Below are 27,188 nucleotides of genomic sequence, written 5' to 3' on the forward strand. Positions count from 1 at the left end.
AAAGGAAGTTATTAATTACAAATCTTATCATAGAAATGTCCTGATAGAGCCAGTATTTCCCACTATTAATAGCTTTTTTAAATTAAATTCTGTAAGCAGTTCAAGATGTCAGTATCAGAATAGTCATTACTACCCTTGTATCCACACAATAATCATTACAATAAACCTGAGTGTGGACCACTGCTGAGACAGGACAAAAGATACCAAATGAAATAAGTATAATTGACTGTTTTATTCAGTAATTATACCATTTTTACATATAATACTGTAGCACTGTAGTCTTCAAGAAGTGACTATTTTAATTTGTGAACAATTAAAAAATAGATTTGATATGCAATTTAAAAAAAATCAATACAAATGTGAATGTGGTGAGCTAAAAAACACAGCACTATATTGTCTCTGATGATCTCCGTGGATTAGGGTTATATATTTGTTATTTTTCCTTCTGCATCTTATTTTTTTTATTTTTTATGATGAGTACATATCATTTTTACAATCAGAAAAGTGTCAGGTCTAAATTAAACAAAAGCATATATGTACTTCTTATTGCCACATCTGATGAAGAAAATGTTGGTTAGCACTAAGAAGGGTCAAAGAAAAGGAACTAGGATCAATAATAAATGAACATCAGATCTGGGGAGTATTCCAAAAGTTCTGCAATAGGCAGGCAGGGAACATCACAGCCAACACGGTCCTGGCTGGGGAGCACAATGACTAGGGTTTCCAGCCAGGAAAGGACAGCGACCCGGGCCAGCTCCGTTTCTTCCCACTCTCACCTAACCAAGACCCTCGTGCAATTTGCTTTCTCTCCCTACCTCTACTCTCTTGTACAGGGGTGTACTCTTTTTCTATTTGTTTTTAACTTACTTTATTGAAGTATAGTTGATTTACAATGTTGGGTTAATTTCTACTGTACAGCACAGTGAGCCAGTTATATATATATATGTATATATATATATACATACACACACACATACTCTTTTTCATAGTTTTCCATTATGGATTGAGACAGGATATTGAATAGAGTTCCCTGTGCCCCATTTACTCTTTAACTCACCATACTCTTTTTCATAGTTTTCCATTATGGATTGAGACAGGATATTGAATAGAGTTCCCTGTGCCCCATTTACTCTTTAACTCACCATAACCTGGTCCCTTTCCCCTAGTTCCCTCCCCCAGCTCCACAGCAATTGCTCTCACCACCACCAGCAATGTTCCCTTTGTTGTCAAATCCAAGTCACATTCAGTCCTTGTCCTGTAGTTGAATGACCTCTCAGTCACGAATGACCCTTCGGTCACAAATGAGGCAACTGACTTCCTCCTCGAACATCTCTTTCCTTGAATCCTATGACAGACACACTGGTGGTTGTCTCCCCAGCAGACATTACCCCACATTCACATGTATATACACCTGCTTCCTGGCCAGCATGCTGCCAGCTGCATTAGGCGCGGGCAGCAGCACCCTCTGAGGAAGTAACCTCCTACCCCAGCCCCAGGACATGAACCATATTGAGCTAGACCCGTCAAGGAAATCTCATTTCCCTTTGTTGTAATTAGCTTAGGACTCAGGCTTAGGACTCGGTATTGGTCAAGAGGCCCTGAGGATAAGTTCCTCCTGATGTACGAGTCCTGTCTTTAAAGTCAGTTTTTGACATTTGGCCCTGTGACAGCCATTTTGAGACCATAAAAGGAAAACCAGAAGAATCACTAGCTGCTAATGCAGAGCCTGGACATCAAAGAAATACTGAAGTAATCAACCCTGGAACTACCTAGCTCCAGACTACTATGTGAGATAAGAAGCCACTCTTCTCTAAGCCATTCAGCTAGATGTTCAGTTCCTGCAGCTGAAGATAACCTAGTTGAGGAGTTCCCGCCGTGGCTCAGTGGTTAATGAATCCGACTAGGAACCATGAGGTTGCGGGTTCGATCCCTGGCCTCGCTCAGTGGGTTAACGATCCGGCGTTGCCCTGAGCTGTGGTGTAGGTCGCAGACGCGGCTCGGATCCCGCATTGCTGTGGCTCTGGCGTAGGCTGGTGGCTACAGCTCGCTCCAATTTGACCCCTAGCCTGGGAACCTCCACATGCCGTGGGTGTGGCACTAGAAAAGACAGAAAGACAAAAAAAAAAAAAAAAGATAACCTAGTTGAGGCTGATATACTCTCCTGACCTTCCTTCCGTATCCTGCCTACTCTACAGGCCCTCTTCCAAATTCTACCACCTCCTGCTGGTTAGTGTTCTGGAAAGGTTCACCTCTAACCTCCTGTTTTTACTCCATTTACTTTCTCTTTGAGCTTTCTCTCCTCTACCTGGATGTTTTTATCTATACGTATTTATTTCAAGTTTACACCAATATTTATTGAAGGACTACTCCGAGCCAGATCCTGTTCCATTTTCTATGCTTTGGGAATGTGCTGATGAATAAGACCACTGAGATCCCTGGAAAAGAGAAGGGTTTGAAAGAGAAGAAGGGGAGGAGAGAAGAGAGGTTGAGGTTGAGGATCTGTTTATGAGACCTACTATTAAACAGAGTGCCTATCATTAACGATTCAATATTATACACTTAAAAATTTGTGAAGAGGATTGATCTCATGCTAGGTGTTCTTAACCACAAAAAAAAAAAAAAAAAAAAAGGAAGGGGGAGCAGGAAGAAACTTAGAGGTAATGGATATTTTATTGCCTTTATTACAGTGATGGTTTCACAGGTATATGCATATCTCTAAAATCACCAAATTTTATACATTAAATATGTCCAGCTTTTTGAATATCAATTATATCCCAATAAAGCTGTCTTAAAAGTACAAAAAGGAGTTCCCATAGTGGCTCAGTGGAAATGAATCTGACTAGCACCCATGAGGATGCAGTTTCAATCACTGGCCTCACTCAGTGGGTTGGGGATCTAGAATTGCCGTGAGCTGCGGTGTAGGTCGCAGATGTGACTCAGATCCCACACTGCCATGGCTGTGGTGTAGGCCAGTGGCTACAGCTCTGATTCAACCCCTAGCCTGGGAACCTCCATATGCCGTGGATGAGGTTGTAAAAAGACAAAAAAAAAAAAAAAAAAAAAAAAGCTCACACACAAAAATACCAAAAAATGTCCTTTTTGAGAAGATGTTCAAGTTTTTGCCTCTTTTTCTATGAGGCAGTCTTTTGTATACTGATTCTAGGAGTTATTTTTATCCTAGACACCCCTCCCCTTTTTCAATTCTCTAAGTTTGTGTAGTATTGTATAGCTGTTTCTTAAAGATTTATAAAACTTCTGGCAAAGTTATCTAGACCTAGAATGATCTTTGCAGGATTTTTTTTTAATTTATTCTTGAGTCAGTTTTAGGGAGTAATATTTTTCTAAGAATTCATCTATATTTTCAAATGTATTAGCTAAAAAATTTCTGAAATATAAATTTAAGGCTAAAAATTCTCCTATATCCACTGCTTTGGTTGCACCCCATGAGTGTTTATATGCAGTATCTTTATTTAGGTGTGTTTCTGATATTTTCTAATTTATTTTATCATTTCTTCTTTGAACCATGTGTTATTTAGAACATTCTTTCTTAATTTTAACTTATATTAATTTTTTTCTAGTTATCTTTTTGTTAGTGATTTTTAACATATTAATTTTTTTCTAGTTATCTTTTTGTTAGTGATTTTTAACTTAATTGTATTTGTGGTCAGAAAACATGTAGTGTATGGAGTTCCCGTCGTGGTGCAGTGGTTAACGAATCTGACTAGGAACCATGAGGTTGTGGGTTCTGTCCCTACCCTTGCCCGGTGGGTTAATGATCTGGTGTTCCGTGAGCTGTGGTATAGGTTGCAGACACGGCTTGGATCCCGTGTTGCTGTGGCTCTGGCGTAGGCCGGTGGCTACAGCTCCGATTAGACCCCTAGCCTAGGAACCTCCATATGCTGCGGGAGCAGCCCAAGAAATGGCAAAAAGACAAAAAAAAAAAAAAAAAAGAAAAAGAAAAAAAAAGAAAACGTAGTGTATGATTTTACCGTTTTAAATTTGCTTACACTTCCATTTTGGTATAGGATATATTAGTTTTTAGAAATGGCCCATCTGTTCTTAAAAAGAAATGTATTCTTCACTTCTTGGTTGTTCTAAATGTGACCATTTGATCAAAGTTATTAATATGTTGCTCGAAATTTTCTCTCTACTCATTGATTTTTGTTGTTAACTAGTTCTGTTACTTCCTAAAAGAGATGTGTTACATCTCCCACTATGATTGTAAAGTTATTTCCTTTCACAGGTCTATTGATTTTGCTTTACACATTTGAAATTGTATTATTTGGAGCATCAAACTTTAAAATTGCTACATCATTCAAGGGAACTGAGCAAGTTATCTTTATCTCTAGCAATGTTTTTTTACATTAAGAGTCTACTTTTTAATAAAAATATTGCTGTTTCTTTGGTGAGATTTTTTCCTGATTTATCTTTTTATTTCATTTTAATTCCAATATTAATTTCCAATTTTAATTCCAATCTTTATCATCTCCACTGCTTTTTTTTATGACCACTCCCACAGCATATGGAAGTTCCTGGGCCAGGGACTGAATCTGAGCCACAGCTGCAACCTACACTGCAGCTGTGGCAACACTGGACCCTTTAACCCACTGCACCAAGCTAGGGACCCAATCTGCTCCTCTACAATACCTGAGCGACTGAAGTCAGATTCTTAATCCACTGCACCACAGCAGGAACACTTCCACTGCTTTTTAAATGATTCCATAATACTATTACCACTGTAATGTTCTAATTATAGAACATAGCATATTATAACTTCCAAAATAAGATTATTCACTTCTCAAAAGAAACAAGAAACAGAACTAGCATTTCTGGAATTATGGTTTGTGGTTTTGAATATCATTGGTTTGCCACCGTAAACACCGTTCTTTTTCTGACAGCCAGTTCTTGTTTTTACTGAGCCCATGGGCTCCACTGGAAAAACATATATGTGTGGGTAGTTGCCAGGGTGGGAAGAGGGAAGATGTGGTTGAGAAGAGGTAGAGGTGGGTGAGCAAGGCTAAGTGTAGAGTGGGTGCGGCAAATCCAAATGCCACAAGGGCCAAACAGCTAATTTAGGCAATGCCACCAGGCAAGAGAGAGCTGTCTGAACCGGGAATATTTTACCTTACAAAGACAGCTATCTGTCACTCATCAATCTTTACTCTGACAGATCTTTTTTAGGAGAAACTTGAATCTAGACTTGAGTGGGAAATCCACTGAATTTGAAAAATTTGCAGATAATTCATTTTTTAAACTTTCGTACAAGTCAAATAAATCATGTCTGTCACCTACATCTACAAATTCATGCTTCTCTTCTACCTGCAAATCCTGGAAGAGATTGCACTTAGGAGAAAGGGAATGAGTGGGAGAGGCCTTGCCCCAGCCCTGCTTGTCCTCCCAAATGGGCTAACACACTTGGCTTTACACTGAGAAATGCCTCTGAGGGAACATAAAGCTAATTCATTTTCTAGTTCTTCAGAAATGGAACTTTGAGTTACATGGCCTGGTCGACTGCCACAAGCAGCATTGATACGCTGGTCAACCCGAGAGACAGAAATGGAAAACGGCAGGAAGTAAGAGTGGACTCGGCTCACACGAGAAGGGATACCACAAAGTTGCCACCAAAACAAAATGTGAAACTTTGTCCAGGGCCCCTCTTAGCACCTCTGTACAAACATCCACATTTGAACCTAGTCCAGTCTGAGAAAAAAATAGAAAAAAGAAGGAAGGAAATATAAGATGACTCCTCGAAAATAAACATATGCATATGCACATATAAAGTCCTTAACTCTTCTGCTAACTTATTATTTCAAAATAATAAAATACTTGTGAAATATCTCCAGGGAACCTTTAGAATCTACACCACCACTCAGAGGAGGCACTTCAATGGCTGGCTGAACAAGGTGTTCTTTACAAAAAAAGAGGAAGGGAGTTCCCTTCGTGGCTCAGTGGTTAAGGATCCCCACTAGGATCCATGAGGATGTGAGTTCAATCCCTGGACTCCCTCAGTGGGTTGAGGATCCAGCATTGCTGTGAGCTGTGGTATAGTTCACAGATGTGGCTCAGATCCTGCGTTGCTGTGGCTGTGGTATAGGCCAGCAGCTATAGCTCCAATTAGACCCCTATTCCTGGGAACTTCCATATGCCTCGGATGTGGCCCTAAAAAGAAAAAAAAAAAAAAAAAGGAAGAAAAAGATTGAGTCACTATTACTTACAAATCACTTTTAGCTGTTTTTTTATATATGTTATTTTATGTAGTCCTTAGACAAAAACCATGCAGTCCTTCTATTTTATAGTGAGAAAACTGAAGCACAAAAGAAAGAAATGACAGCAAGATCACAAGCTTAATGAGTGTTAGCTACCAGGATTCAAAACCAGGTCTCCTGTGTACAAATCCTGTGTTTTCCACTCTCTCATACCTTATTTATTGGGCAATCAGATGAGAATCAGCTCCACCAAACCGATCCTTACATGGCCATGGCTTCCCACAAAGTGTGGGAGCTGGGCGGTGCCAGTGCCAAGGACTCAACACTGTGAAATCTGACTTCAGCAGCAGCAGGACTCAGTGTGTAGCAAAGGAAGGACCCTGGTATTAAAGCTCTGATTTCTCACCTTCCTCACAACTGAATCCCCCTTCCCTTCCCTCCTCGTATACTTCTCCAAATATAAAAGACATTTTACTCCAAATTCAAAAAAGTATTTTTCTGGCTCTTTTGATCTCCTTCCACAAGTCAATCAAGTAATCACTTAGGAAATTTCAACTTTCACTGATGATATTTCACTATCCACCTTCTTACATTTTTAGTGTATTATATTATATTTTAGTATATTATATTATAGGTAAGTCAATTTGTATTGCCTCAAAGAAAATATACCTCTTATGTAGATTAGAACATTCTGAATAACAAAAATTTCGATCTGCTTTCATCATAGTTTCACTCAACAAAATTGGTAGTTGTGCCAAAAAAAAAAACTCAGTGTTTTCTTTTAACTAAAAAATCGATTAATAATGAGCAAAAGAAAGTGGATAGTTAAATTAGTTCTCATTCTCTTCAATATGCACGGTGTAAAATTTCTCAGGAAATTGTGATAAAAGAGATTTCAGTGGAAAAGAAAATTTATAATTCATCTGCCATCTCTCTGGTCAAGTCTCAGACTGACCCTTCAGAGCAAAGCCTGTCATTATTCTCCAGCATTTCCATTATCAAAGGTTTATTTTACAAATAAAAATTATGCATGCATAACCCACTTCCCAACTGAGTGAAATTTAACTTATTCTTGGGCTTTGTTAGAGGTTCAAGGGATCCATTCTACAAGTAAACCACTTTTCCCCTCTCAATCTGATCTCAGGCCCACCTGGTTCACAACTGCTTTGGATCTGAAAATTCATGAGGGCTTTGATGGAACATTTAACAGTAAAGACTCTGTCTTATTTACTTCAACCAGTATCTACTGAGGCACCTTGGAATGAATTATGAAAGGAAGGGAGAGCATATGAAAACAATAAGCTCCTAGCTATTTGCCCACCAAAAATAAAAATAATAACAATAATCTTTAAATATAGATTTCCTCTACCCTTGATTCAAACCTATCTTCAAAGAGTTCACCCATTTCCAACAGGAAGGTACTTAGGGAAATAGAATCATTTACATTTAACTGAGAATTTACTTAACAGTTTTGTCATAAAATTGTAAGTCTTCAAAAGATACTTGCTTATTTGATAACTTTTGGCAAACACATAGGCACACATAGCATGATTAAAATTCTTTGCAAAAAGAAAACGATTTCATTTTTTCCAGCCTGATTGCAAAGTTTTGACTGTTCCTTTTAAGAAGTAGTTATTGTCACATGAGGGGGTCGATGATTATAAAAAGAATTACGTTTCTCTGGCTTTTTAATAGAAGAATTCATGAAGTGCTTTTATGAAGAACATTTTTTAAGTTGCTAGCAATGTGTTACAGCCATGGTTCCAGGATCTTTGGCTGAAACAAAAGTTCATTAGCTTTTCTGAAACCTCTCACTGGGCATCACAACTTAGGTATAAATAGGCTCCCCCAAGGGCCCGCATTATCCTCAGCGACACCTATAATATATGGTCCCATAAGTCATGAGCTGGCCCCACTGTAATGTCAAATGATAACAGGGGAAGCAAGGGCTGGCAGTGACGGAGCAGGATAAGGACACCGTGGTTCTCTCTTCCCCACTTCAGTCTGGAATAATAACAACCCGTACCTCACACCAATATCCACTCCACAGAACCTAATTCCAGTTCTATGGTAGCACACCAGTTTATAGTGAGCAAATACAGTGGGTCTACATATCTCATGGACACTAGGAAGGAAAGTAAAATGGCAAAGTGATAAACATTCAATATACATCACAGAACGTCCTGTCTCTTTCCTGGAATAATCAGTCTTCCAGGTGACTCGCTCACAAACATGTTGCCCACGTCTGGGGATTTCTTCAGCAAATCAACTCATCCTACTGGGTCCTACTCGCCCCAGTGGAAAGGATGAATGGACCCTGAATACGATAACAAATGAAAAACATCAAGAAAGTTAACAATTTATTTCCAGAAAAAACACTGACATTGACATCCTAGAACAAATAAGCTGCCAGTCCAAGAACCATGAGACAGACTCTAACAGACTGAAGTAGTTTCCAACAGCTGCTGGAACAAGTTACTACACACGTGGAGGTTTAAAGCAACAGAAATTTATCCTCTCACAGTCCAGAGGCCAGTGTGCAAAATCAGATTCACTGGGCTGAAATTGAGCTCTTGGCAGCTCCACTCCCTCCAGCGTCTCTGGGGAGAATCTTTTCCCTGCCTCTTCCAGCTTCTGGCGGCTGCAGCATTCCTTGGCTTGCGGCCCCAGGACTCCCATCTCTGCCTCATGGTCCCACGACCTCCTCCTCTCTTGTCTGTGTCCAATTTCCTTCTGCCTCTCTAATAAGCACCCTCATGATGGCATTTAAGGACACCCCCCCCCCACAGAACCCAAAATCCTGATCTCAAAATCCTTAGCTCAATCAACATCTGCAAAGACACTTTCTCAGAATTACAAGTTCCAGGAATTTGGGTGGAGATATCTTTTTTGCGGGGGGAGGGGGGTAGGGTATTTTTCAGCCTATCACATAGACCAAGACTGCAATACAAGAATTTAAACATTATGTCGTGACTGTGTGATATCAGGTGTCAGGGTCTCAGTCACAATGATGTTCCGGGATTAACAGATTATCTACCTTTAGGCAATCATTGACCAATTAAGAAACGGATTCCTCTCTGATTTGCCTGATAACGAAGACAATTGTAATGGGAGAGGTAATACTAAAATAGGACTGAACCTGTTCTCTGATTATCCTTTAAGGCTTTTGATCAAAGTGTTTTCGCTTAAAAGTTACCCAGAGACCAACAGGTTTTTTTTTTTTTTTTTTTTTTTTTAAGCTGTTCACAGGATATTGTCATGACACTGATAGTTACAAATAGAGAGGCAGAGTTTATTTCAAAAACTGTCAGGTGAGGCTCTGGGAAAATATCAGGCCAGCTTCTGGTTCACTGGTGCTTAGCTTTCAGCTGCTAATGTATGTAAATGAGCCCATCCAGGGGCCCAGCTGTTGTATGTTGAAATGTGCTGATGAAACTAAATTGGGATTCTAGAGAACGCAAATCAAATTGTAAGCAAAATGACTGAAATATACCAGCCCTCCTTTGAAGCATCGTAGGCTAACCCAAGAAAAATGACTAATGGGCAATAATACACAGTCCCGACAGGAATCATAAGCTAGGAAGGAAGTTGCATGTAAAATAATAACAAGGAATATTAAATTGCCACCAGGCCCAGCTAGAGACAAATGAAATCGGAACAGATTTCTCACCACCAGTCACTTACTCAATCCCTTAGAAAATGTCCCAGGAATCTGCAGACTGAGAACGGTTTCATTCAGATTCCCTTTCCACTAGAGAAGAACGTTTTTCTCAGATCTGGAAAAGGCAGATAAAGGATGACCTTCTGAAAAGGAGGCCCTGAGAGGTACCCTCTGGCCAGTTTACCATCCTTCCTTAGGCAATGAAGTAAAAAATTCAGGCTACTTTCATCAGCTGCTAGGAGAGAAAATTATGCACTTTTTCCATAATAGCCACAGCTTGATGGCTTTTCATGTCTTCTCTCATAATGCCATTTTTATATGTAGAATATGAAATAATTTTTAATTGTCCATGTAACTTATTTGCTATCATTTTTACCCTAAGAGGATTCTTTTCATCACAAAATAATTTGGAGACTAGAAGCTTAAACCCAGAGCTCAGTCATTGAGCACTAATAAGAAGTGAGCTCCTGCTGTCTGCTCTGGCTCCTTATTATCAAATTATAAGTAAAAGCCAGCTTCAAACTCCAGGCATGTACACCCCAGCCACAGCCCACACATCCCTTTGAAGGACAGGTAGCAAAACACCACGACCGAGGACAGGCAGCCCTTAATCTCAGATGGCAGTTTATCTCAGAGTATTGTTCTCGTCACCCTGTTTTAACTTTACTGACCTATTAGGACAGCAGTTCTCAGCCTTAACTGCACATTAGAAATATTTGGGAAATGTCTATAAACATTCTTGAAGTCCAGAACCCACCCTGGTCTGAGGTGGGGCCCAGGCATCAGTATGTTTCTTAATTTCCATAAGTGATTTGAGTGCGTGAACAGGTTTGAGTATCACTGTTCTCCCTTGCTGGCTTCCGTTCCTTTTTGCCATCCATATCTTGCCCACACTTTCTTCCACACTCGCCCACCCAGATCCACCACATTTACCCACTTCTTCTCAAATCTCTAAGGCCTCGTGACCTTCGTCTTGCTGCCTGTTGCTATGATGCTGTCTTGCTTTTCTCCAGACTCGATACACAGCCTGGTGAGACTTTCTTTTCATGTCTTTTCCAGGTCCTGGCTTCTCTTGGCTTTTGCCAAGGGAACAACCAGCAAGGTAACAAAAGCACCTTAGCGGGAGTCTACCAGCCCACCTGCCATTTCTCTCCCTCACTGAAGCCCGTCTCAAATCTGACAAGCCACAGAACATTTTCCTCTTGGAACCCAACAACAAACACCTTATCCCGACCATTCCTCTGTACACAAACCCATTCTCCTTTATATCACAGGGCTTCTCAACCTCGGAACTATCACATGTGAAGCCAAATCAGGCTTCATTGTGGAAGGCTGTCCTGTATATAAATAGAATGTTTAGCGGCATCCTGGGTCTCTCTCACTAGATGCCAATAGCACCCTTCCCACAACTTGTGACAACAAAAACATCTCCAGACATTGCCAAATGACCCCTGGGAAGGGGGAAGAATTGCCCCCTCAAGCCCCACATTCCATGGAGAACCACTGATCTGTCCATAGGTCTCATCTCCCAAACCACTTCAACAAAATTGGTTCTTCTGCCATCTGGTATATATTTCCTTCCCAGTTTCAGTTCCACCCAAGTTTACAATCCATTACTCTGAAGCATTTACTTCCTCCTGAGTTGGCAATCTTCAGCTTTGATTCAGCTCCCCAAGTGATGCCAACTCCAAAGCAGCTAAGACAGATTCTCACATCTGCTAGTCATCCTTAACCCTGCCCACTGCAGAGGAGCAACTATGATTTCTCCATTACATACCTCTGTTCCCTAAAGACTGTTCTTATGCTATAAACCCTGTAAACACTAAATTAATTCACATAAAAATGAGAGTGTAAATGGAATACAGATCAGACTCTTTCTTAACATTAGAAGGGTACTTTGTTTCCTGAAGCTAAACAATCTCACCTTCTTGAATAATTATCCATTCCTTCCTTTGCCTTGTGTAATAAGAATTAAAATGTTCTTGCAAAGTCCTTTGAAATTCCAAATTGAGTGGAATTTCATTCCAATTCGACCATCAACACAATTATTTGAGTTAATGGAGAGGGATGAAGCACCTAGCAAAGAAAATTCACATGATACAAATTGAAGTACATATGGACACAAATACATATTCTCATATTTTCAGAAATTAAAAGGTTACTAAAAGTTCTTAGACTGATTTTATTGTGTGATTCATAAATCATCCAACTGGAGAATTGCTAATATGTTTGAGAATTATGTTACTGGCATAACACTACCAGAGGAATGACTTTCCATAGTTCTTCATCATAATTGGAGGTGATTTTAATGGCAACCTTTTTGGTAGGGTTAAAAAAATTTTTTTTATTTTTTTTATAATTTTCTATATTTGTATGTTATCTTTATTAAACCTACATTACTTTTATTCCGGTAAACTATAAATAACATAAAATTTACCATTTTCACCATTTTTAAGTGTACAATTCTGTGTCACTAAGTACACTCACATTGTTACGCAAACATCACCACCATCCATCTCTAGAACATTTTCATCTTTCCCAGCGACAACAGTTTGTAATAGATGCCCCCTCCCTTCTGCCTACTAATAATCTGCTAAATGTCATTTTAAGTTAATTTCCTAGCTGAAATATTGAAATAAGTGTAAAGTCTACCCAATGAAGGAGAGCATTTATATAGGTTTATTAATTCAATTTCTTATACCAAAAGAGAATTCTCGACTTTTCATAATCATGCTTCATATATTTCCACAACTCGACACCTAACTAATCTTATCCTTCCTCCATCTCCCTGTCAACAGTCTAGGGGAACTTAACATGTGCAAACAGTTTCTGGTGGCCTTCAACAGCACGTAGACGGAGTACAGGGTTGTTGACACACAAATATGTTTTTGTACCTGCAAAATTGAAAAGTTATTTTTAACAAATCTACTTCATTTTGCTTAAAAAGATACTATAAATATCGGTTAAAGGATATTAAGAAAAGGCATGCTCATCCAGTTTTTTTAAGGCCTTAATGTTTAGACTAAACCATTTTTGGATTAACAAACTACTAATTATCAAGGAAGACAGAAGTTTCATAGAGCTCTATTAATAAAGTTCATTTGAGCTTCCCATAGGCCTAGCTTTATTAATAATTTTTTTTAGCTGTACCTATTTCATGAAGACTTCTTTGAAGCATAAAACACTATCCAACTATCACAAAACTCTAAGCTTTGGAATTAAGGAAAATATTTCTACATTGTTTTTGTACTAGAACCCCAGAAATTCTTTTTTTTTTTTTTTTTTTTTTCTGAGAGACAAAGACTGAAGTGGATGGCAATGATAAACACTAACCATATCGCCAAGATAATTTCCTTTACAGAACTGCTAACAATACTCCCTGTAGGACTCTAGCCCTAGTTTTAAAGTTTTCATCTAAGGAAACAGCATGTCACAATTAAAGAAGTGAGTTACCCATAGTTCCTCAGTATAGCGTTAGGCAATTTTAACTCAGTCTGTTTTTAAGAGATGGTTACTCCCTCCTTTCTGCTCTTTCTTGGATAATTATCATTTCTGGTTAACTTCCTATAGCTAAATGAAAGCTAATATTGTCCTTTTAACTGGGAAGTCACCAGTAGTTTTATCAATTATGTATGGGTTCAAAAAGTAGAGTGAACTAAAGACAAATGTCAAAGGATTCGAGCACCAAAGACTCTTCTCATCTGTTGGATCCAGAAACTAAAATAAAAGTAGTGACTTTCCTTACTTATCCCCAAATTGATTCAAACCTAGAATTAAACTATATGATGATAATAACATGAAGATTTTGGGAATTCTTTTAAGACACTGGAAGAAGAGGACTATGCATAACAGAGGAGAAATATAACAACAACATAGTGAAGTTTCACTGTTGGGAAACGTAGTTAGAGTCAGTTTGGGCTGCTGTAACAAAAATACCATAAACAGGTTGGCTTAAACAATAGACATTTGCTTCTCATAGTTCTGGAGGTTGGGAAATCTAAGACTAAGGAGATGGAATATTTGGTGTCTGATGAGGGGCTGCTTTCTGGTCCCTGGACACCTGTTTTCTTGTGTCTTCACATGGTGAGAGAGATGAGGAGGTCTCTCTGGGGTCTCTTTTACAAGGGCACTAACCGCATGCATAAGGGATACACCCTCATGACTTAATCACTTCCTAAAGTTCCCACCTCCAAACACCATCACATTGAGGGGTAGGATTTTTTTTTTTTTTTTTTTTTTTTTGCCTTTTCTAGGGCCACTCCTGCAAGGTTCCCAGGCTAGGGGTCAAATCGGAGCTGTAGCCACCGGCCTACAACCAGAGCGACAGCAATGCCAGATCCAAGCCGCATCTGCAACCTACACCACAGGTCACGGCAATGCCGGATCCTTAACCCACTGAGCAAGGCCAAGGATTGAACCCACAACCTCATGGTTCCTAGTTGGATTCGTCAACCACTGAGCCACAACAGAAACTCCAGGGGTAGGATTTTAGCATCTGAATTTCGGGAGGACATAAACATTCAGCTCATAGCACTGTTGTTTCTTGCTCACATTTTAAAAGAAACCCTCTTAGATCTTGCAGATAAAACTTTGACCTTATAGCTGTGTTTCTGATGTTAACTTAGGGAGAGAATTTATACTTTGAATACAAGTGGGTCTGAGGAGAGGGGGAAAAAATCTGCTATTGTAAAGTCAGAGCATCAGTGCACAGATCACTTATTTTTTAAAAGTCCTGGCAACTGTCATTTTAAAAACCCATAAGAATCACCAGCCGAACATTTGCAACAGTATATTCCAACATTTCAGGGAAGTCAAATTTCTTTCCTACAACTCTTAAGAGGCACCTCTTGAAACTTTGCAGTTAAGATTTTCAAAACTCTGTAACAAATAATAGCCCCAGAGGAAAGCCTATAACACGGCTGTCAGTGAACTTGACTTCCATCATAAAATGGAAACACTGGCAAGTGTTTGGGGCTTTGGAGCAGCTGCCATCTAAAAACTTATTCAGAGAAAAAATACCCAAATCAGTTTTTAGGTCTCGTCATAATCTCTGTGCCTTTCAAGTCAAAAAGAAATGTAGTCATTTTTATGTATTTGCTAATGAAAACTACAGTTATAAGTTTCTCAAAAAATATGTATAAAGAGGGCCAATTGATTCTTGGTAGTGTTATGAAAATAGTAAAAGGCTAATTCTTTTTTCCCTAATATATAAAAGGGTGAATTACTACAAACATTTATTCATTTATTCAACAAATTTTATTGATGATCTATTGTGTGTAGGCAGCATGGAGCCCTGAAATGAAAATAAAATAACAAATATTTTTCCCCCTCCTATGAATGGGCAAATAGATGTCAAGAATGAATAAAGATTAAGACTACATCATAAAGTAGAAGCAAGCAATCCAAGTCACCTAGACATCTAAACTCCTAGTTCCCTTTCCTTCACATTCCTCTCATTCTAACCTGTGACTTTTATTCAATGCTTTTCCAAGCGGAAAGATAAAAGCAGAACAAGGAGATACTGCTACTGCCCTTTTCCTCTATATGCAGAAATAAGAGCTTGCTCTTACCATGGATTCTAGCTCACCCACCTAGAAAATAATAGAAAATAATAGAATGGAGAGAGATAATGAATTAAGGAGAGATAATTTCTAAATAACTTGGGATATTGCTGTCAGTTATGATAACAAAAGATAAGCCCCAATCATTTTAGAATCTGCAATTATTGTGCTTCATCTTTTCCATTTTGAAAAATGGGGGACAGGGGCACAGGGTGTATCATTCTTAGAAGCTATTAAATGTATTTTTTAATTGTGAGGGGAGAGGCAGTGTTCATAAAAGCCCAAACGAGCAAAGTGTGTGAGGCCCAACAATGCTGAGTTTTCTGTGATTTCTGCAAGTTCCAGAGATAAAGGCCCTTTAACTGGTCAGTTCACCATTTTGCTCTCTGTTGAAGGTAAGGAAAACATAATTTTTTGTGTGTCTTTTTTGGGCCACAACCATGCAATATGGAAATTCCCAGGCTAAGGGTTCCAACTGGAGCCATAGCCACCAGCCTATGCCACAGTCACAGCAACACAGGATCCTAGCTGTGTCTGAGATCTACACCACAGCTCGCTGCATCACCAGATTCCTAACCCACTGAGCGAGGCCAGGGATCGAACCCACACCATTACTGCTGAGCCACAATGGAAACTCCAGGAAAATATACTTGAAAGGATATGCCTGTGTCTCAAATATATTAGGGGTTCAGTTATGGCCATTGAAAGCTGAAAAGATAAGTTGCTACTTCAGGATTCTCGACATATTATACAGCAGGTGCTTGATAAACTATATACTAAATAAACTGCTACGTTTCTCTCAAGACTCCATAATATGTCTCTTGATGATGAGATTTAGGAATTAACACAGACTTCCTCAGGAAAACAGGGTGTTCCCAATATTATTACAAACAAATCTCATGTAAAACCTCATGACTGGAGAGGTTTGAAAGGAGAAGAAAGGTGAACAAAACCCTACCCCCCCCCCACTGCAGCCAAGTGTTCTGCTTGTGGTTTATTGGACATAGACTTTACCCCACAAACAGCTGCCTAACTAGCTTCTAACTCACCATGCCCATCAAACATATGCCCCACAGAGCCTCAAGTGGTCTTTGCAATATGGAACCCTCTATCTCACACTTTGCTTAAAATTCCTCATCCCTCAGAAATAATGCTGAAATTGTCTAGCATGGTATGTGAGGCTCTTCCTGCTTCTCCACCTGTTTTTTGGTTTGGTTGGTTGACTCTTTTGGTTGTGGGTTTTGGGGAGGGGGGCGGTCCTGGCAGGAGAGGAGGGGGGCTTTTTTTCTCCATAAGTTTTTAGTTCTGTCTCTGAGTCTTTCTTCATTTTAAGTTGGCCTGTGCTTAGAAAGCTCCTCCACTTTCTCTTCTTGACTTTTAAGCCTCAGTCCTGGCATCTTCTCCTCTAGAGAGCTTATGGTGGTGTGAATTAGACATCCTGCTTTCTCGCTCATATAATTATTTGGACTATCCCAGCACTGCCCTTGCAAGGAATCTTGTCATTATTCATTCAGCTCCCTTACTGACTCTCAGAACTTTTTCATTCCTGTCTTCCTATCAGGTTGGCACAGTCTGGCACACAGTAGGTACTCAAGAGATTTTGAATGAACCAATGACTACTGAATGGCTGTACATGGAGAAGTGTTGCAGGAGCCAAGAGCTAGGGGCCTAAAGTGACCTTTGATATCTCCTTTTTATTTAGTCTTGTAGGCCACTCTTAGGAGATCTGTGAGTAGAAAGAGAGGTTCTTTCTTGCCTCAAAGGAGCACTGGCCTTGAAATTTCTAATGGGAGCAGAGTAAAGTTAACATTCCCCCTAAACTACTGAACAAAAACACAAGCCCAGCAGCTACCAGCAGAAGTTCTCAACCCCATCACCACCACCACCTCCAAATTCTTCAGGGCAAAAGAGGGTAAACTCATTTCTGGAATTCTACAAGTTCAGAATGTCTTTAATGTTTAAGATTTTGTCAGAGTTCCCACTGTGGCATAGCAGGTTAAGGATCCACTTGTCTCTGCAGCAGCATGGGTTGCTGCAGAAGCGCAGGCTCATGCCTAAGAAGTGCTTCACTAAGAAGCAGGGGATACATCATGTTCCTCTTCATGTACAACAGTCCTAAAAACCAGCTGTTAGCCATAGTAATGAGAAAGAAAACGAAAAACTAGAATAAAAATGAAAAGAAGAGGATCTCCAGAATTTTTTTAAAAATGATTTGCAGGGAGGGGTTGTCCTCAATATGAAAACTACATAAAACTTCTCACTTGTATACCTAATGATTCTAGAATTATCTCACACCGTCATCATTCCCATTCCCTTGAGCGTTTCCAATGAATCCTATTATTTCCATAGCCCATAAAGAAGAAAAAGGTACCTCTAGGTGCTTTCTCTCTTGGCATCACTTCATACCAAAAAAAAAAAAAAGAAAAAAAAACCTCAGATATACTTGAATATATGTATAAAGGTACTCAATACAGCACTCTTTGAAGTAAGACCGAAAAACCTGGGAATGTAAATGCCCATCAAAAATAAGATTGGTAAAATACATCTAGACAATGGCATATCATGCAGAATATCAAGTAGCCATCAAATAAGATGAGGCAGATCATTGCTACATGTACAAGCATGCATTGCAAGAGCATCAGAATAAGTTGTTAAAAGAAGAAAGCCAGCAAGGAACAGGTATAAATCCAACTGAATTAAAAAAGGGGGGGGATGAATTTATTCATGTATTCATTCATTCATGTATGTGGAATGTCTTTATAAAGTTACACCAATGGTTACCCCTGAGAAAACCTAGGGGTTCCTGGAGGACGGAGATCTCCTCTTTATGATATGCATTCTTATACTGCCTGAACCTTTCACCATAAACTTTTCAAAAACTAAAACAAAAGCTATCTAGGGGAAATACAGCAAAAGCCAAGAGGAAGGGTAAAGCCCTCCTGGCTCACCAGCAGACTCCCAGCTTGCTGTGCTGCAGTCCGGCAGCCTGGGGCTGGTGTGGCCTGCCCCAACCTCTGGGATTTCTCAACCTCGGAGGCCCTGGCTTTCTTTCAAGGAGAGAGACATCATTGCCTGGGGATGGTTCAGGAAAGCACTCCTATATCCAAAACGCAGAGCCTCTCCCCACATTCCTTAGAATTTTGTCTTCATGTATTGTACTTCTGATTAAGGCCTAGCTCCCAGCTCTTATTTTTCCTTTTCCCTACAAACCTGAAGAGGTCTTCTCTACCTACATTCCCCGTGTTCAAAATTATTCACATGTGATGCAAAGACTGAGGTCATAGAAAACATCTGTGAAGGATTTTTCCTCCTCGTGGAGGACAAGCCCCCTTGACAACAGGATTCTTGACAATAAACTCTGGGGAAAGAGCACCCTTCACTCTCGGGCCCAACTGGCCAATTCCTAGCAAGGAGTCCTTCCAATGGCATTAGCCCCGCAACAGTTTAGGAAGCATTCTCAGTATTTAGAGAAACACTTAAATGAAATTGAACCAGCATTTGAACCAATCCACACCCACCAGCTAAGAGGAATAATCAAAGGAGTGAATGTTTTATTCTTTAGTGTTTAATAGAATACATAACAAGTCACATAACCAATGATTCATTACTTCACACACAGGGAGGAAAACACTACTGAGCATTTGTTATACAACTGGTTGTGAACAGAGAGAACCAAAATCTCTAGGGCATTTAGATGATTGAGGAAATTCTCAAAGTTCAGATATGTCTGAAAAGACTTCATCAGTTTTTGAAATATGGAAGGATTTTATTTTCTTGGCTGTTTCATTAGAAAAGTCTGATCATTGTGTAATGATTTTTTTTCCCCTTTCTCCTTCAATTTTGAAAACATCTGCAACAATTTCATAATCCTAGATGACGCTGAGGAAACTTACGTTGTTTAGCAGATGAGTTTTTCAGATGCCCAGAAAAATTTAAATAACATGTAATTTGGCTCTTCAGAATTAACATCCATAATGGACATTTTAACTTTTGTCATTAAATGCCACAAATGCTATTTCAGAGATTATAAATGAATGGCCATTAGTAACAGCAAAATTCACCTGCCTATAAAGTTGCAAAGACAGTTGTATAATAGTTGACATTACAATTAATGTTCGCATATCTCAGAACACATTTAAAGTTAGAAAAGACAACTTGGGGGGAAAAAAATCACAAAAACGTATCCATGGTCAGCTAGTTCATCCTACCAGATGAGATTATACTCTAATATAAATATTCTGGTTGGATTTCTTCCATCTAAATTTTAAGGGCCCCAGTAGAGAATATAAGTCTTTAAACATTAATACTTTTAGATGTTTATTATCCAAAATTGTGACAAAGAAAAGTTAACTTCAACAGAATGTGTTTCCGTCTCTAGGAAACACATTTCAGGTCCTACAGCCACTGGAAACACAAGAGTGTTTTATTTATTTCTCAAGAGACAGGTTTATGTCACCTAAGAAAACTAATTCGGTTTTTAAATGAGTTGTAACAAGGAAAAAGCAGAAAAAAAATTCCAAAGGCTTTACTATGGTAGATTTACAATAAAAAGACTCAGTTTACAATTTTAGAAATTTAAGTCAATTGAGTATTTATGACTCAGAACTAGAAAAGAAATTCTTAAGGAATTCAATCCCTCAATACTTTCCTAAATGCCTGCACTATAATTTAGCATTTTTCATGTGGAGTACAAAAATTTTTTTTAATATTAGATTAGAATTTATCATAATTTTAAAAGTAAAAAATTATCAAAGCTTCACCTTACATAGCTTTAATGTAATAATAACATTCCATGGAAAATTCCAATAAAAATTGGAATATGTTATGAGCATTGCCAGTTGCCCATTTTGTCTGAAAATTCACAGATAAAGCATTTACCCAGAGAAGCAACAAGCCCCATGTATACATGGATCTGGTTTGAAAGAGAAGTCAATTTTGGCTAGTATTATAAATTATCACTTTGCTATCAATGCAAAAACCAAATAAGACACAAGAATAAAAATCATATTGAAAGAGGAAAAAATTTAAGCCTCACACATTCAAGAAATATTTTCCACAATATATAATTTGAAATATTAGAACAAATGTGGTTCATAGCCGATGTGTATTAAAAAATAGACAACCTGTCAAACACTTGGTGCAAAAGCATTGAATATGGTACCTGTTTTTTTAACCACCACTGTCAACAATTCTTTTTAAAAAGCTAAATTTGTTATTAAAGTCTAATGTCACTCAGTAGTATTTATGAACCAAATGGTAATGAGAGCCATTATATATGTAAATGTATGCTACTCTGAGTCAGATTAATACAGTCATAATTTCTGAATAATTTATGACACCCTCCCAGGTTACTGAATATTTGTGGAGGGCTTACTCAAACGGACCCTCAAGAGCTCATCCAAGCTCACAGATGACAACCAATACTCCAGCCCACTTGGCAGACCACTAAGGGTCCTTCTGTGGCCTAAAGCACCTGGTGGAGAAGGGACCCCAAAGTGTCCAGGCCAAGTCATCTTTCCTCAACTGTACCATCTACCCAATGTAAAAATGAGTTTCCTACCCGGCCTTTACTTTGGGCTGAAAGTAGAATGTTTTCATGTATCAGCTTTCAACTTTAGAGGAGATGGTCATCACAGAAAGAGAGGCTGCTTTACTATATCTAACCATTCAATTCCTGGTCTTCGGACAATAAAAGGGGCAGAGGTGCACTGCAGGGCAGCAATGATGTGGGGGGAGCGAGATGTGTGCATAAAGCAGTGGAATAGTTTTACAAGATAAAACTTCTAAGACTTGAGTGGCAGAGACAAAACTTAAGCAGTTTCCAATGACTCCCGGAGTTGAGCAGATGTAACAAAGAAAATCAGAATCTCAGTCTTGCCATATGTCTGTCAGTGCTTTTGATCTGTCCCGAGATGTTCTCAATTATGCGCTTTGTGTTGCACCATCTAACAGAACACTACATGGGGTGGAGACATTTCTGTGCCACTCACTTTTGGCTGGTGAGCGACATTCCTAAAGCATTTCAGGCCTCAAACCAAAGTGAAGTCTGATGCATTACCTAATATGATGCACATAAGCAAATAACAACTTCCTGAATTTCTGCTTCCGCCTCCCTTACAATTACAGCCTTTGTGTATAAAGCTAATGTTACTTTTCTAAAAATGTAACTCCAATGAAAGACCTCAAATCCTTCTCTTTCCCAATTAGGAAAAAAAAAAGAAATAGTGGATTAAAAATACAGGTACCTTGATTTAAGTGGACAGTTTAATCAACATGTTAGCATACAACAAATATCCAAGCAAAAAAGTATGGAGCAAATTCAGCTTTATAATTATGTTGTTTTTGTTTTTTCCCTAACCCAATTTCCCCATAGACAAGGATATAAGAAACTCATTAAAACATGTTGCTTTAGCATATACACCATCTGATGCAAGTTACTGGGGGTAAATATAGGGAAGTTTACAGCATTAGTAAATGAATTAAAAAACTAAATGATTCGTGTAAAATGTTTATATATGGTATATACAGATTGGATCACATGAGTCTAAGAATAAAACTGTTCCAATTCTTAACATCTGTTATAGACATAGTAAGATACAGTACAAGATTCATTTTTAAAAAGAAAAAAATAGCACTAATTTAAACACTGAAAAACGACCCTTACAAAAATCTTTTAAAAACATACTTCAGAGAAAGATGCTAAAACAAATGAAAAAGGAAAGTCTTCTCCATCATCACAGAATATTCAAAGGATCCTCACAGTTTGAAAGACAAGGATTCATTTCCCTTCATTTACGGTGTAGATATGATATACAGTGGGGATTTATTCCAAGTTAGAGTAAAGGTATAAGGCAACCAGGTCTCCTTCTGTTTCTGTTGCATTTACCTGGAACACCATTTTATTGCTCAGCTCACTTTTAAGTACTTATTTGCCTTCACTTAAAAATATTCCACTTTACAGCTATCTACAGATGGCAGCCTTTGGCACATCTATTTCTCCGCAGCTCTGTCACTTGAAAAGATTCCACCTTAATGTCAAACCACCTGCAGGAAAGTGGCATTTTCAGGCTTGCCCAGAAGTCAACATTGACTGGGCTTCGAGAAAAGAAGGATTTTTAATGAGAGAATTTAAGTTTAAGTCATCCAAATCAAACATATTTTGCTCAAGGAAATGGACTTTAAAATCAAGGCTTATAATCAACACGAAAATAAAGTTCAAAAACTAAAACCCTACTGGGTTACTCTTTGGTTAGGTTACATAAGCATCAGCAACTTTAAGATTAGGACTCAAAACAGTTAGTTCAATAAACTGCCAGGTAAGAGTAGATCTGTAATTAATCTTTATAAAATGCTTTGCATGTTTTCGTGTGCTATTTTGTTAATGTGCATGAACTCAAATGGATGGCACAAACTTCCAACTTTCAAATAATCAATGAGTATGTCTGCTCCTCCCTTCCCACCCCCTCCTACCCTCCTTCCTCCCCCCCCCCCCAGTCTTAACAGCTAAGGTCCTACTGCCATTCACTGCAAAAAAGTGGGATTTCCGAATACCCACGACGTGCATTACTACCCAGCTGCATTTACAGTCACAGCCAGGTAACCTCCCGCAGTACTTGGTGACCTGGGCTGTCTTGCCCTTGTCCTCGGCAGCTTTCTCTCCCCTCTTGCCAACAATGGCTGCCATGTCAACCAGTCGAACCGAGGGTTTCTGGCGGTGAGCCCAGGAGAAAGGGTGCCTCCTCAGGCAGGAGGGGAACTTTCGACAAGTTTAATCCACAGGCGAAGACCTTTAAATCTGCACGGAAACCATACGCTCCTTCACTGCGCCAACACTAGATTTTCTCCTATCTCTACCTGTAACTTTTTAGAACTTTATTCATTTATAGTCACTCAGCTGCCTCCGCGGGATTCTAATTCCGGCTCCAGAGTTTTCCATCTACACTTCTAAAACCCTACCTTTAAAGAGGGTCAAAAGACTGTGTAATGAATGACCTTTTAAAACTAACTATTCTCAGTCAGTGCTATCGATTCTGATCTCCTAAACCGCGAATGAGTCATCAGGGCTTCAGAAGATTTCAAGGAATCTTCTACACACTGGACAGGGTCCAATCAGGTTCGGAACGATTCAGTCATTCCTAGGTTCTCGGTGACTCTGTGGCCACACTGCCCCACTAGATCCAGACTCAAGGACAATCTGGGGGAGGGGTGGTTTGAGGCAGGGAGCAGAGGAAGCTTGGGGTGGAGGGGAACGTCTGGGCTCTCTCGGTTAATGGGGTCCAGAGAAGAAGCCCAAAGGATCTGCGGCTGCAGGTTCTTAAAGTGTTTGTGTGTGTGTGTGTGTGTGTGTGTGTGTGTACGCGCGCGCGCGCGTTTGGGGTGGGAGCATCGTGGGTCTGGCCCGGCTACTGGAGGTGGGAATGGGGGATGGGAGAACACGGGGTGGGAAGGAAAAATCTAGAATCCTCTACCGGCCAGGAAGGAGAGGGAATGGGTGCGTTGGAGTCGCGAGGGGTGTGGGGAGCTCACTCCCTGCAGAAGACGTACTCGGTGTAGCTGGTCCAGATCTTGTCCTCGCTCTGGTCGGTGCTGCTGGCGAAAGCGCAGGTGCCGGTGGAACTGCACGCCACCATGTGGAAGCCCGCCTCGGACAGCTTGTCGAAGGCCTGCTCCAGGAAGTTGAACTTGAGGTAATAGCGCGAGGTGTAGCGCTCCGGAGGCCGGTCGGGGTCCCGACTCTCGTTCAGGGTGTCCCCGAACACCTCCTTGGCCAGCGAAGTCTTGCCGCACACGGTGATGCGCGCCACTCGCCGGAACTTGGCGTCCGCCTGCGCGTCCCGCCCGATGGTGTAGGAGCCTCGGTAGCCGATGGTGATGTAGCCCGAGCGCCGGCTGCCGTCCAACGACTGGGAAGGCGTGAGCAGTGGGCCAGCCGCGCCCCCGGACGGGCTGCGGCTAGACAGCTCCAGGGTGGGCGACGGCGCCCCAGCAGAGGCGCCCTCCTGCAGCTCGGGCTCCGCATAGCCGAGAGGCAGCAGCTCGTCACCCAGAGAGCCCTCCTTCTGCACCCCGCGCCGCGAGTGCGGCGGCGGCGGCCCGGGGCCGGGCTGCTGGGGCGCCCCGAGGCGGCGCACGAGCTCGGGCAGCTCGAAGTACTCGGCCTCGCGCTGCAGCCGGCTGCGCTCTGGGAAGTAGTCGGGCAGCACGAGCTGCAGGTCCCGCAGGTAATCCAAGATGTAGCGGAAGAGGAAACCGTCTCGGTCCAGAAAGAAGCGGCCTTTGCTGTCCCGGGCCAGCTCCTGCGGCTGCTGCTGCGTGAACATGCGCCAAAGCAGCGAGTCGGGCACCGACACCACCGTGCAGCGCCGGGTCACATACACCTGGCCCCCCACGTTGAGCTCTACGATGTCAGGAAACAGCGGCGGCTCCGCCGAGGACGACGAGGAGCCACTGCCGCCGCCGCCGCCCCCGTTGGGTAATCCACGAGTGCTGTCCGCCAGAGCCATGGCCAAGAGGTGGCCGGGCTAGGGCAGTGGCCAGGAGCCGGGCCGCGCGCCGAAGCCGCCGCTTTCCCGGACGCTCGTTCAGCCTTGCGCCCCGGCCACTGCCGCCGCTGCAGCCGAGAGCCGCGCGGAGCCGAGCGCACCCTGCGAGCGCGCCGCTGTGCGCCCCCGCGAGCCCCGCTGCGCTCTGCCTGCCTCGCCCGCGCGCTCCAGGGGAGTGCCGGGTGGCGGCCCGCACGCCGCTTAAGTAGAGCCGCCCGCCCGAGCGCCGCTGCGCGCAGGAGGCGGGGGCGGCTGCGGAGCGGCGGAGCCTCGCTCCCTAGGCGGGAGGGGGCGGTGGAGCGGTGAATCGATTTGCATCTTAAACGCTGACGCCGTGGCCAGCTGCTGGCTCCACCCCGGCTCGCGCGCCGCCCGGGCGCCCCGACTTCCCCACCCCTCCTCGACCCGCGCTCCATCCCCTTCCCGCTCCCGCCCAACTTTCATCCTCTTCCAGAGTGGACGGAGCCTGGGATCTGCGCTTCGGCAGAGGAGCCTTCTTTGAAGAGGCAATCAGAACGCCCCTTTCCCTCCTAAGCGCTCCGGGGCCAGTGGAAGGAATACGTAAACTTTCAGGCTCTCCTCACCCGAAGAGTGGAAGTGCCTGACCGCCCCTCCTCCCCCCACCTAGCCGCTTTGAACACGGGAACTGTGCCTCTTCGTAAACACGCCGATCGCCGCGTTGCTGAAAGTTCCAGAGACCAAAAATATGGAAAGACCTCCCGCTGGGGTGGGCCCGCTTCAGCCCGGAGGCAGCTAGATTTTGTTCGCTAGGACGTGTAGCCTCGGGAAAAAAAAAAAAAAAAAAATCCCTACAAACAAAAAGTTAACCTCGGTATCCCGCTGCAGGATTTTCTGGGTAAAGACGCAAGCTCGTTAGTTGGGACTACCTCAAAATTGGAGGAAATGGGCTGAAATAGCAGTGGGGGAACTTGGGTGAGTTAAAGCAGTGGCTTCGGGGCGCGTTCCCCTCTAGGTAGCGGACGCTGCCTCCTGCTGAGCCTGAAGGGACGTGTTTGCCGAGGCCTAAAGGGAAGGCTCCGTCTCCGTGGCCCCAGGTGAATCGCGTTCTGAGACTTGGAGGGTTAGAAGATCTAATGTAATTTGGAGAACCTCCCTTTCAACCTCTGCGTCTTTATCCTCCCAGAGGTGCAGTGCCCCTGCTCCCTCGGGCCTGGGTCACTCCGTTCATCCCGCTCTAAATTCCTTCTAGTCTCAGGGTCCTCGAACACTGGAAGGCCCTCTCCAGATCCCTTGTGGTCTTCTAACTCCTGCTCCCTCCACATTCTCATTCGCCCGTTACCACGTGGCGGGTGGGGCCTTGAATGGCTCCTTCCACCTGCTCTAACCCCCACGCATTCTGAAATTTCGCATTTGTGAGTGATGATCTGATCTCTGACTTTGGTAAATAAAGTGCTCCTGAGAACCGCAGAAAGGGGACGGAAGAGTGGGTGGTGAAGGATGTCTAATCAGCAAGTCGATGAGTATCTATTGTGCACCAGCTATGTGGCCTCACTGGTAGAAGAACGCAAGGCTGAGTAGGCTCCAAAGCGCCATCAGTGTCACCGGGTAGGCAAGGGTCAGAGATCTAAGGAATTATCAGATCAAGTTTGAAAAACAGACTGTCAAATCAGTATATATCAGGCGAGATCTTTGTTCTTGATAAAAATGTTTCCCCTTTTACATAACTACCCAATGAGCTTTACAGTCCCCTCACGGATGTGTCATTTTCACTTAAAAGGTTTACGTCTGCTGAACAATTATCTCATTTCATGTCAGTGTACTAAGATCAAGCCCCAAACCAGCTCACTTAATTGCAAGTACAGATTTTGGTACTGAATTTATTTGACCACGCTTTTTTGTTTGGTTGGTTTTGTCTTTGATATAATAACAGCTGACACAAAAGTTCCAAGTTCCCATGCTGAATGCCTAGGTGGCTGTGCTACTATTTGTTATATCAGTGTCACAGACCTGGGGGGAAAAAAAAAGTCTCTTTTCTGTAAATCCAAGAAAAGCCTTCTTTGTATCAATTTTGTACATAATTTTGTACCATTACTTTTTTCATTGTAGCGGCAAATCCTGTCAGTTCTGCCTTCAGAATTCTTCCAGGCTATTCACATGTTTCACCACCACCCTGCTTCCACCTTTGCCTCCTACAGTGTTTTATCACCAGAACAAAAAGAAGGATCCTATTATAACCTAAGTCAGATCATGTCACTCT

The 27,188-nt window shown here is 41.6% G+C and overlaps 1 protein-coding gene and 1 long non-coding RNA gene across 2 annotated transcripts in view; both read right to left on the minus strand.

Annotated features, from left to right (window-relative positions):
• Positions 1–27,188, minus strand: part of LOC110255830 — a 161,953-nt gene that overhangs the window by 62,521 nt on the left and 72,244 nt on the right. The gene's annotated exons all lie outside the window — the stretch shown is intronic.
• On the minus strand, positions 18,972–27,046 carry KCTD12 (potassium channel tetramerization domain containing 12). The gene has a single exon (XM_021065731.1). It carries the CDS (start codon positions 24,929–24,931, stop codon positions 23,951–23,953), a length of 981 nt encoding a protein of 326 aa, XP_020921390.1. The 5' UTR covers positions 24,932–27,046; the 3' UTR covers positions 18,972–23,950.

The sequence above is a fragment of the Sus scrofa genome, chromosome 11 (genome assembly GCF_000003025.6).
Source record: "Sus scrofa isolate TJ Tabasco breed Duroc chromosome 11, Sscrofa11.1, whole genome shotgun sequence".
Lineage (NCBI taxonomy): Eukaryota > Metazoa > Chordata > Mammalia > Artiodactyla > Suidae > Sus > Sus scrofa.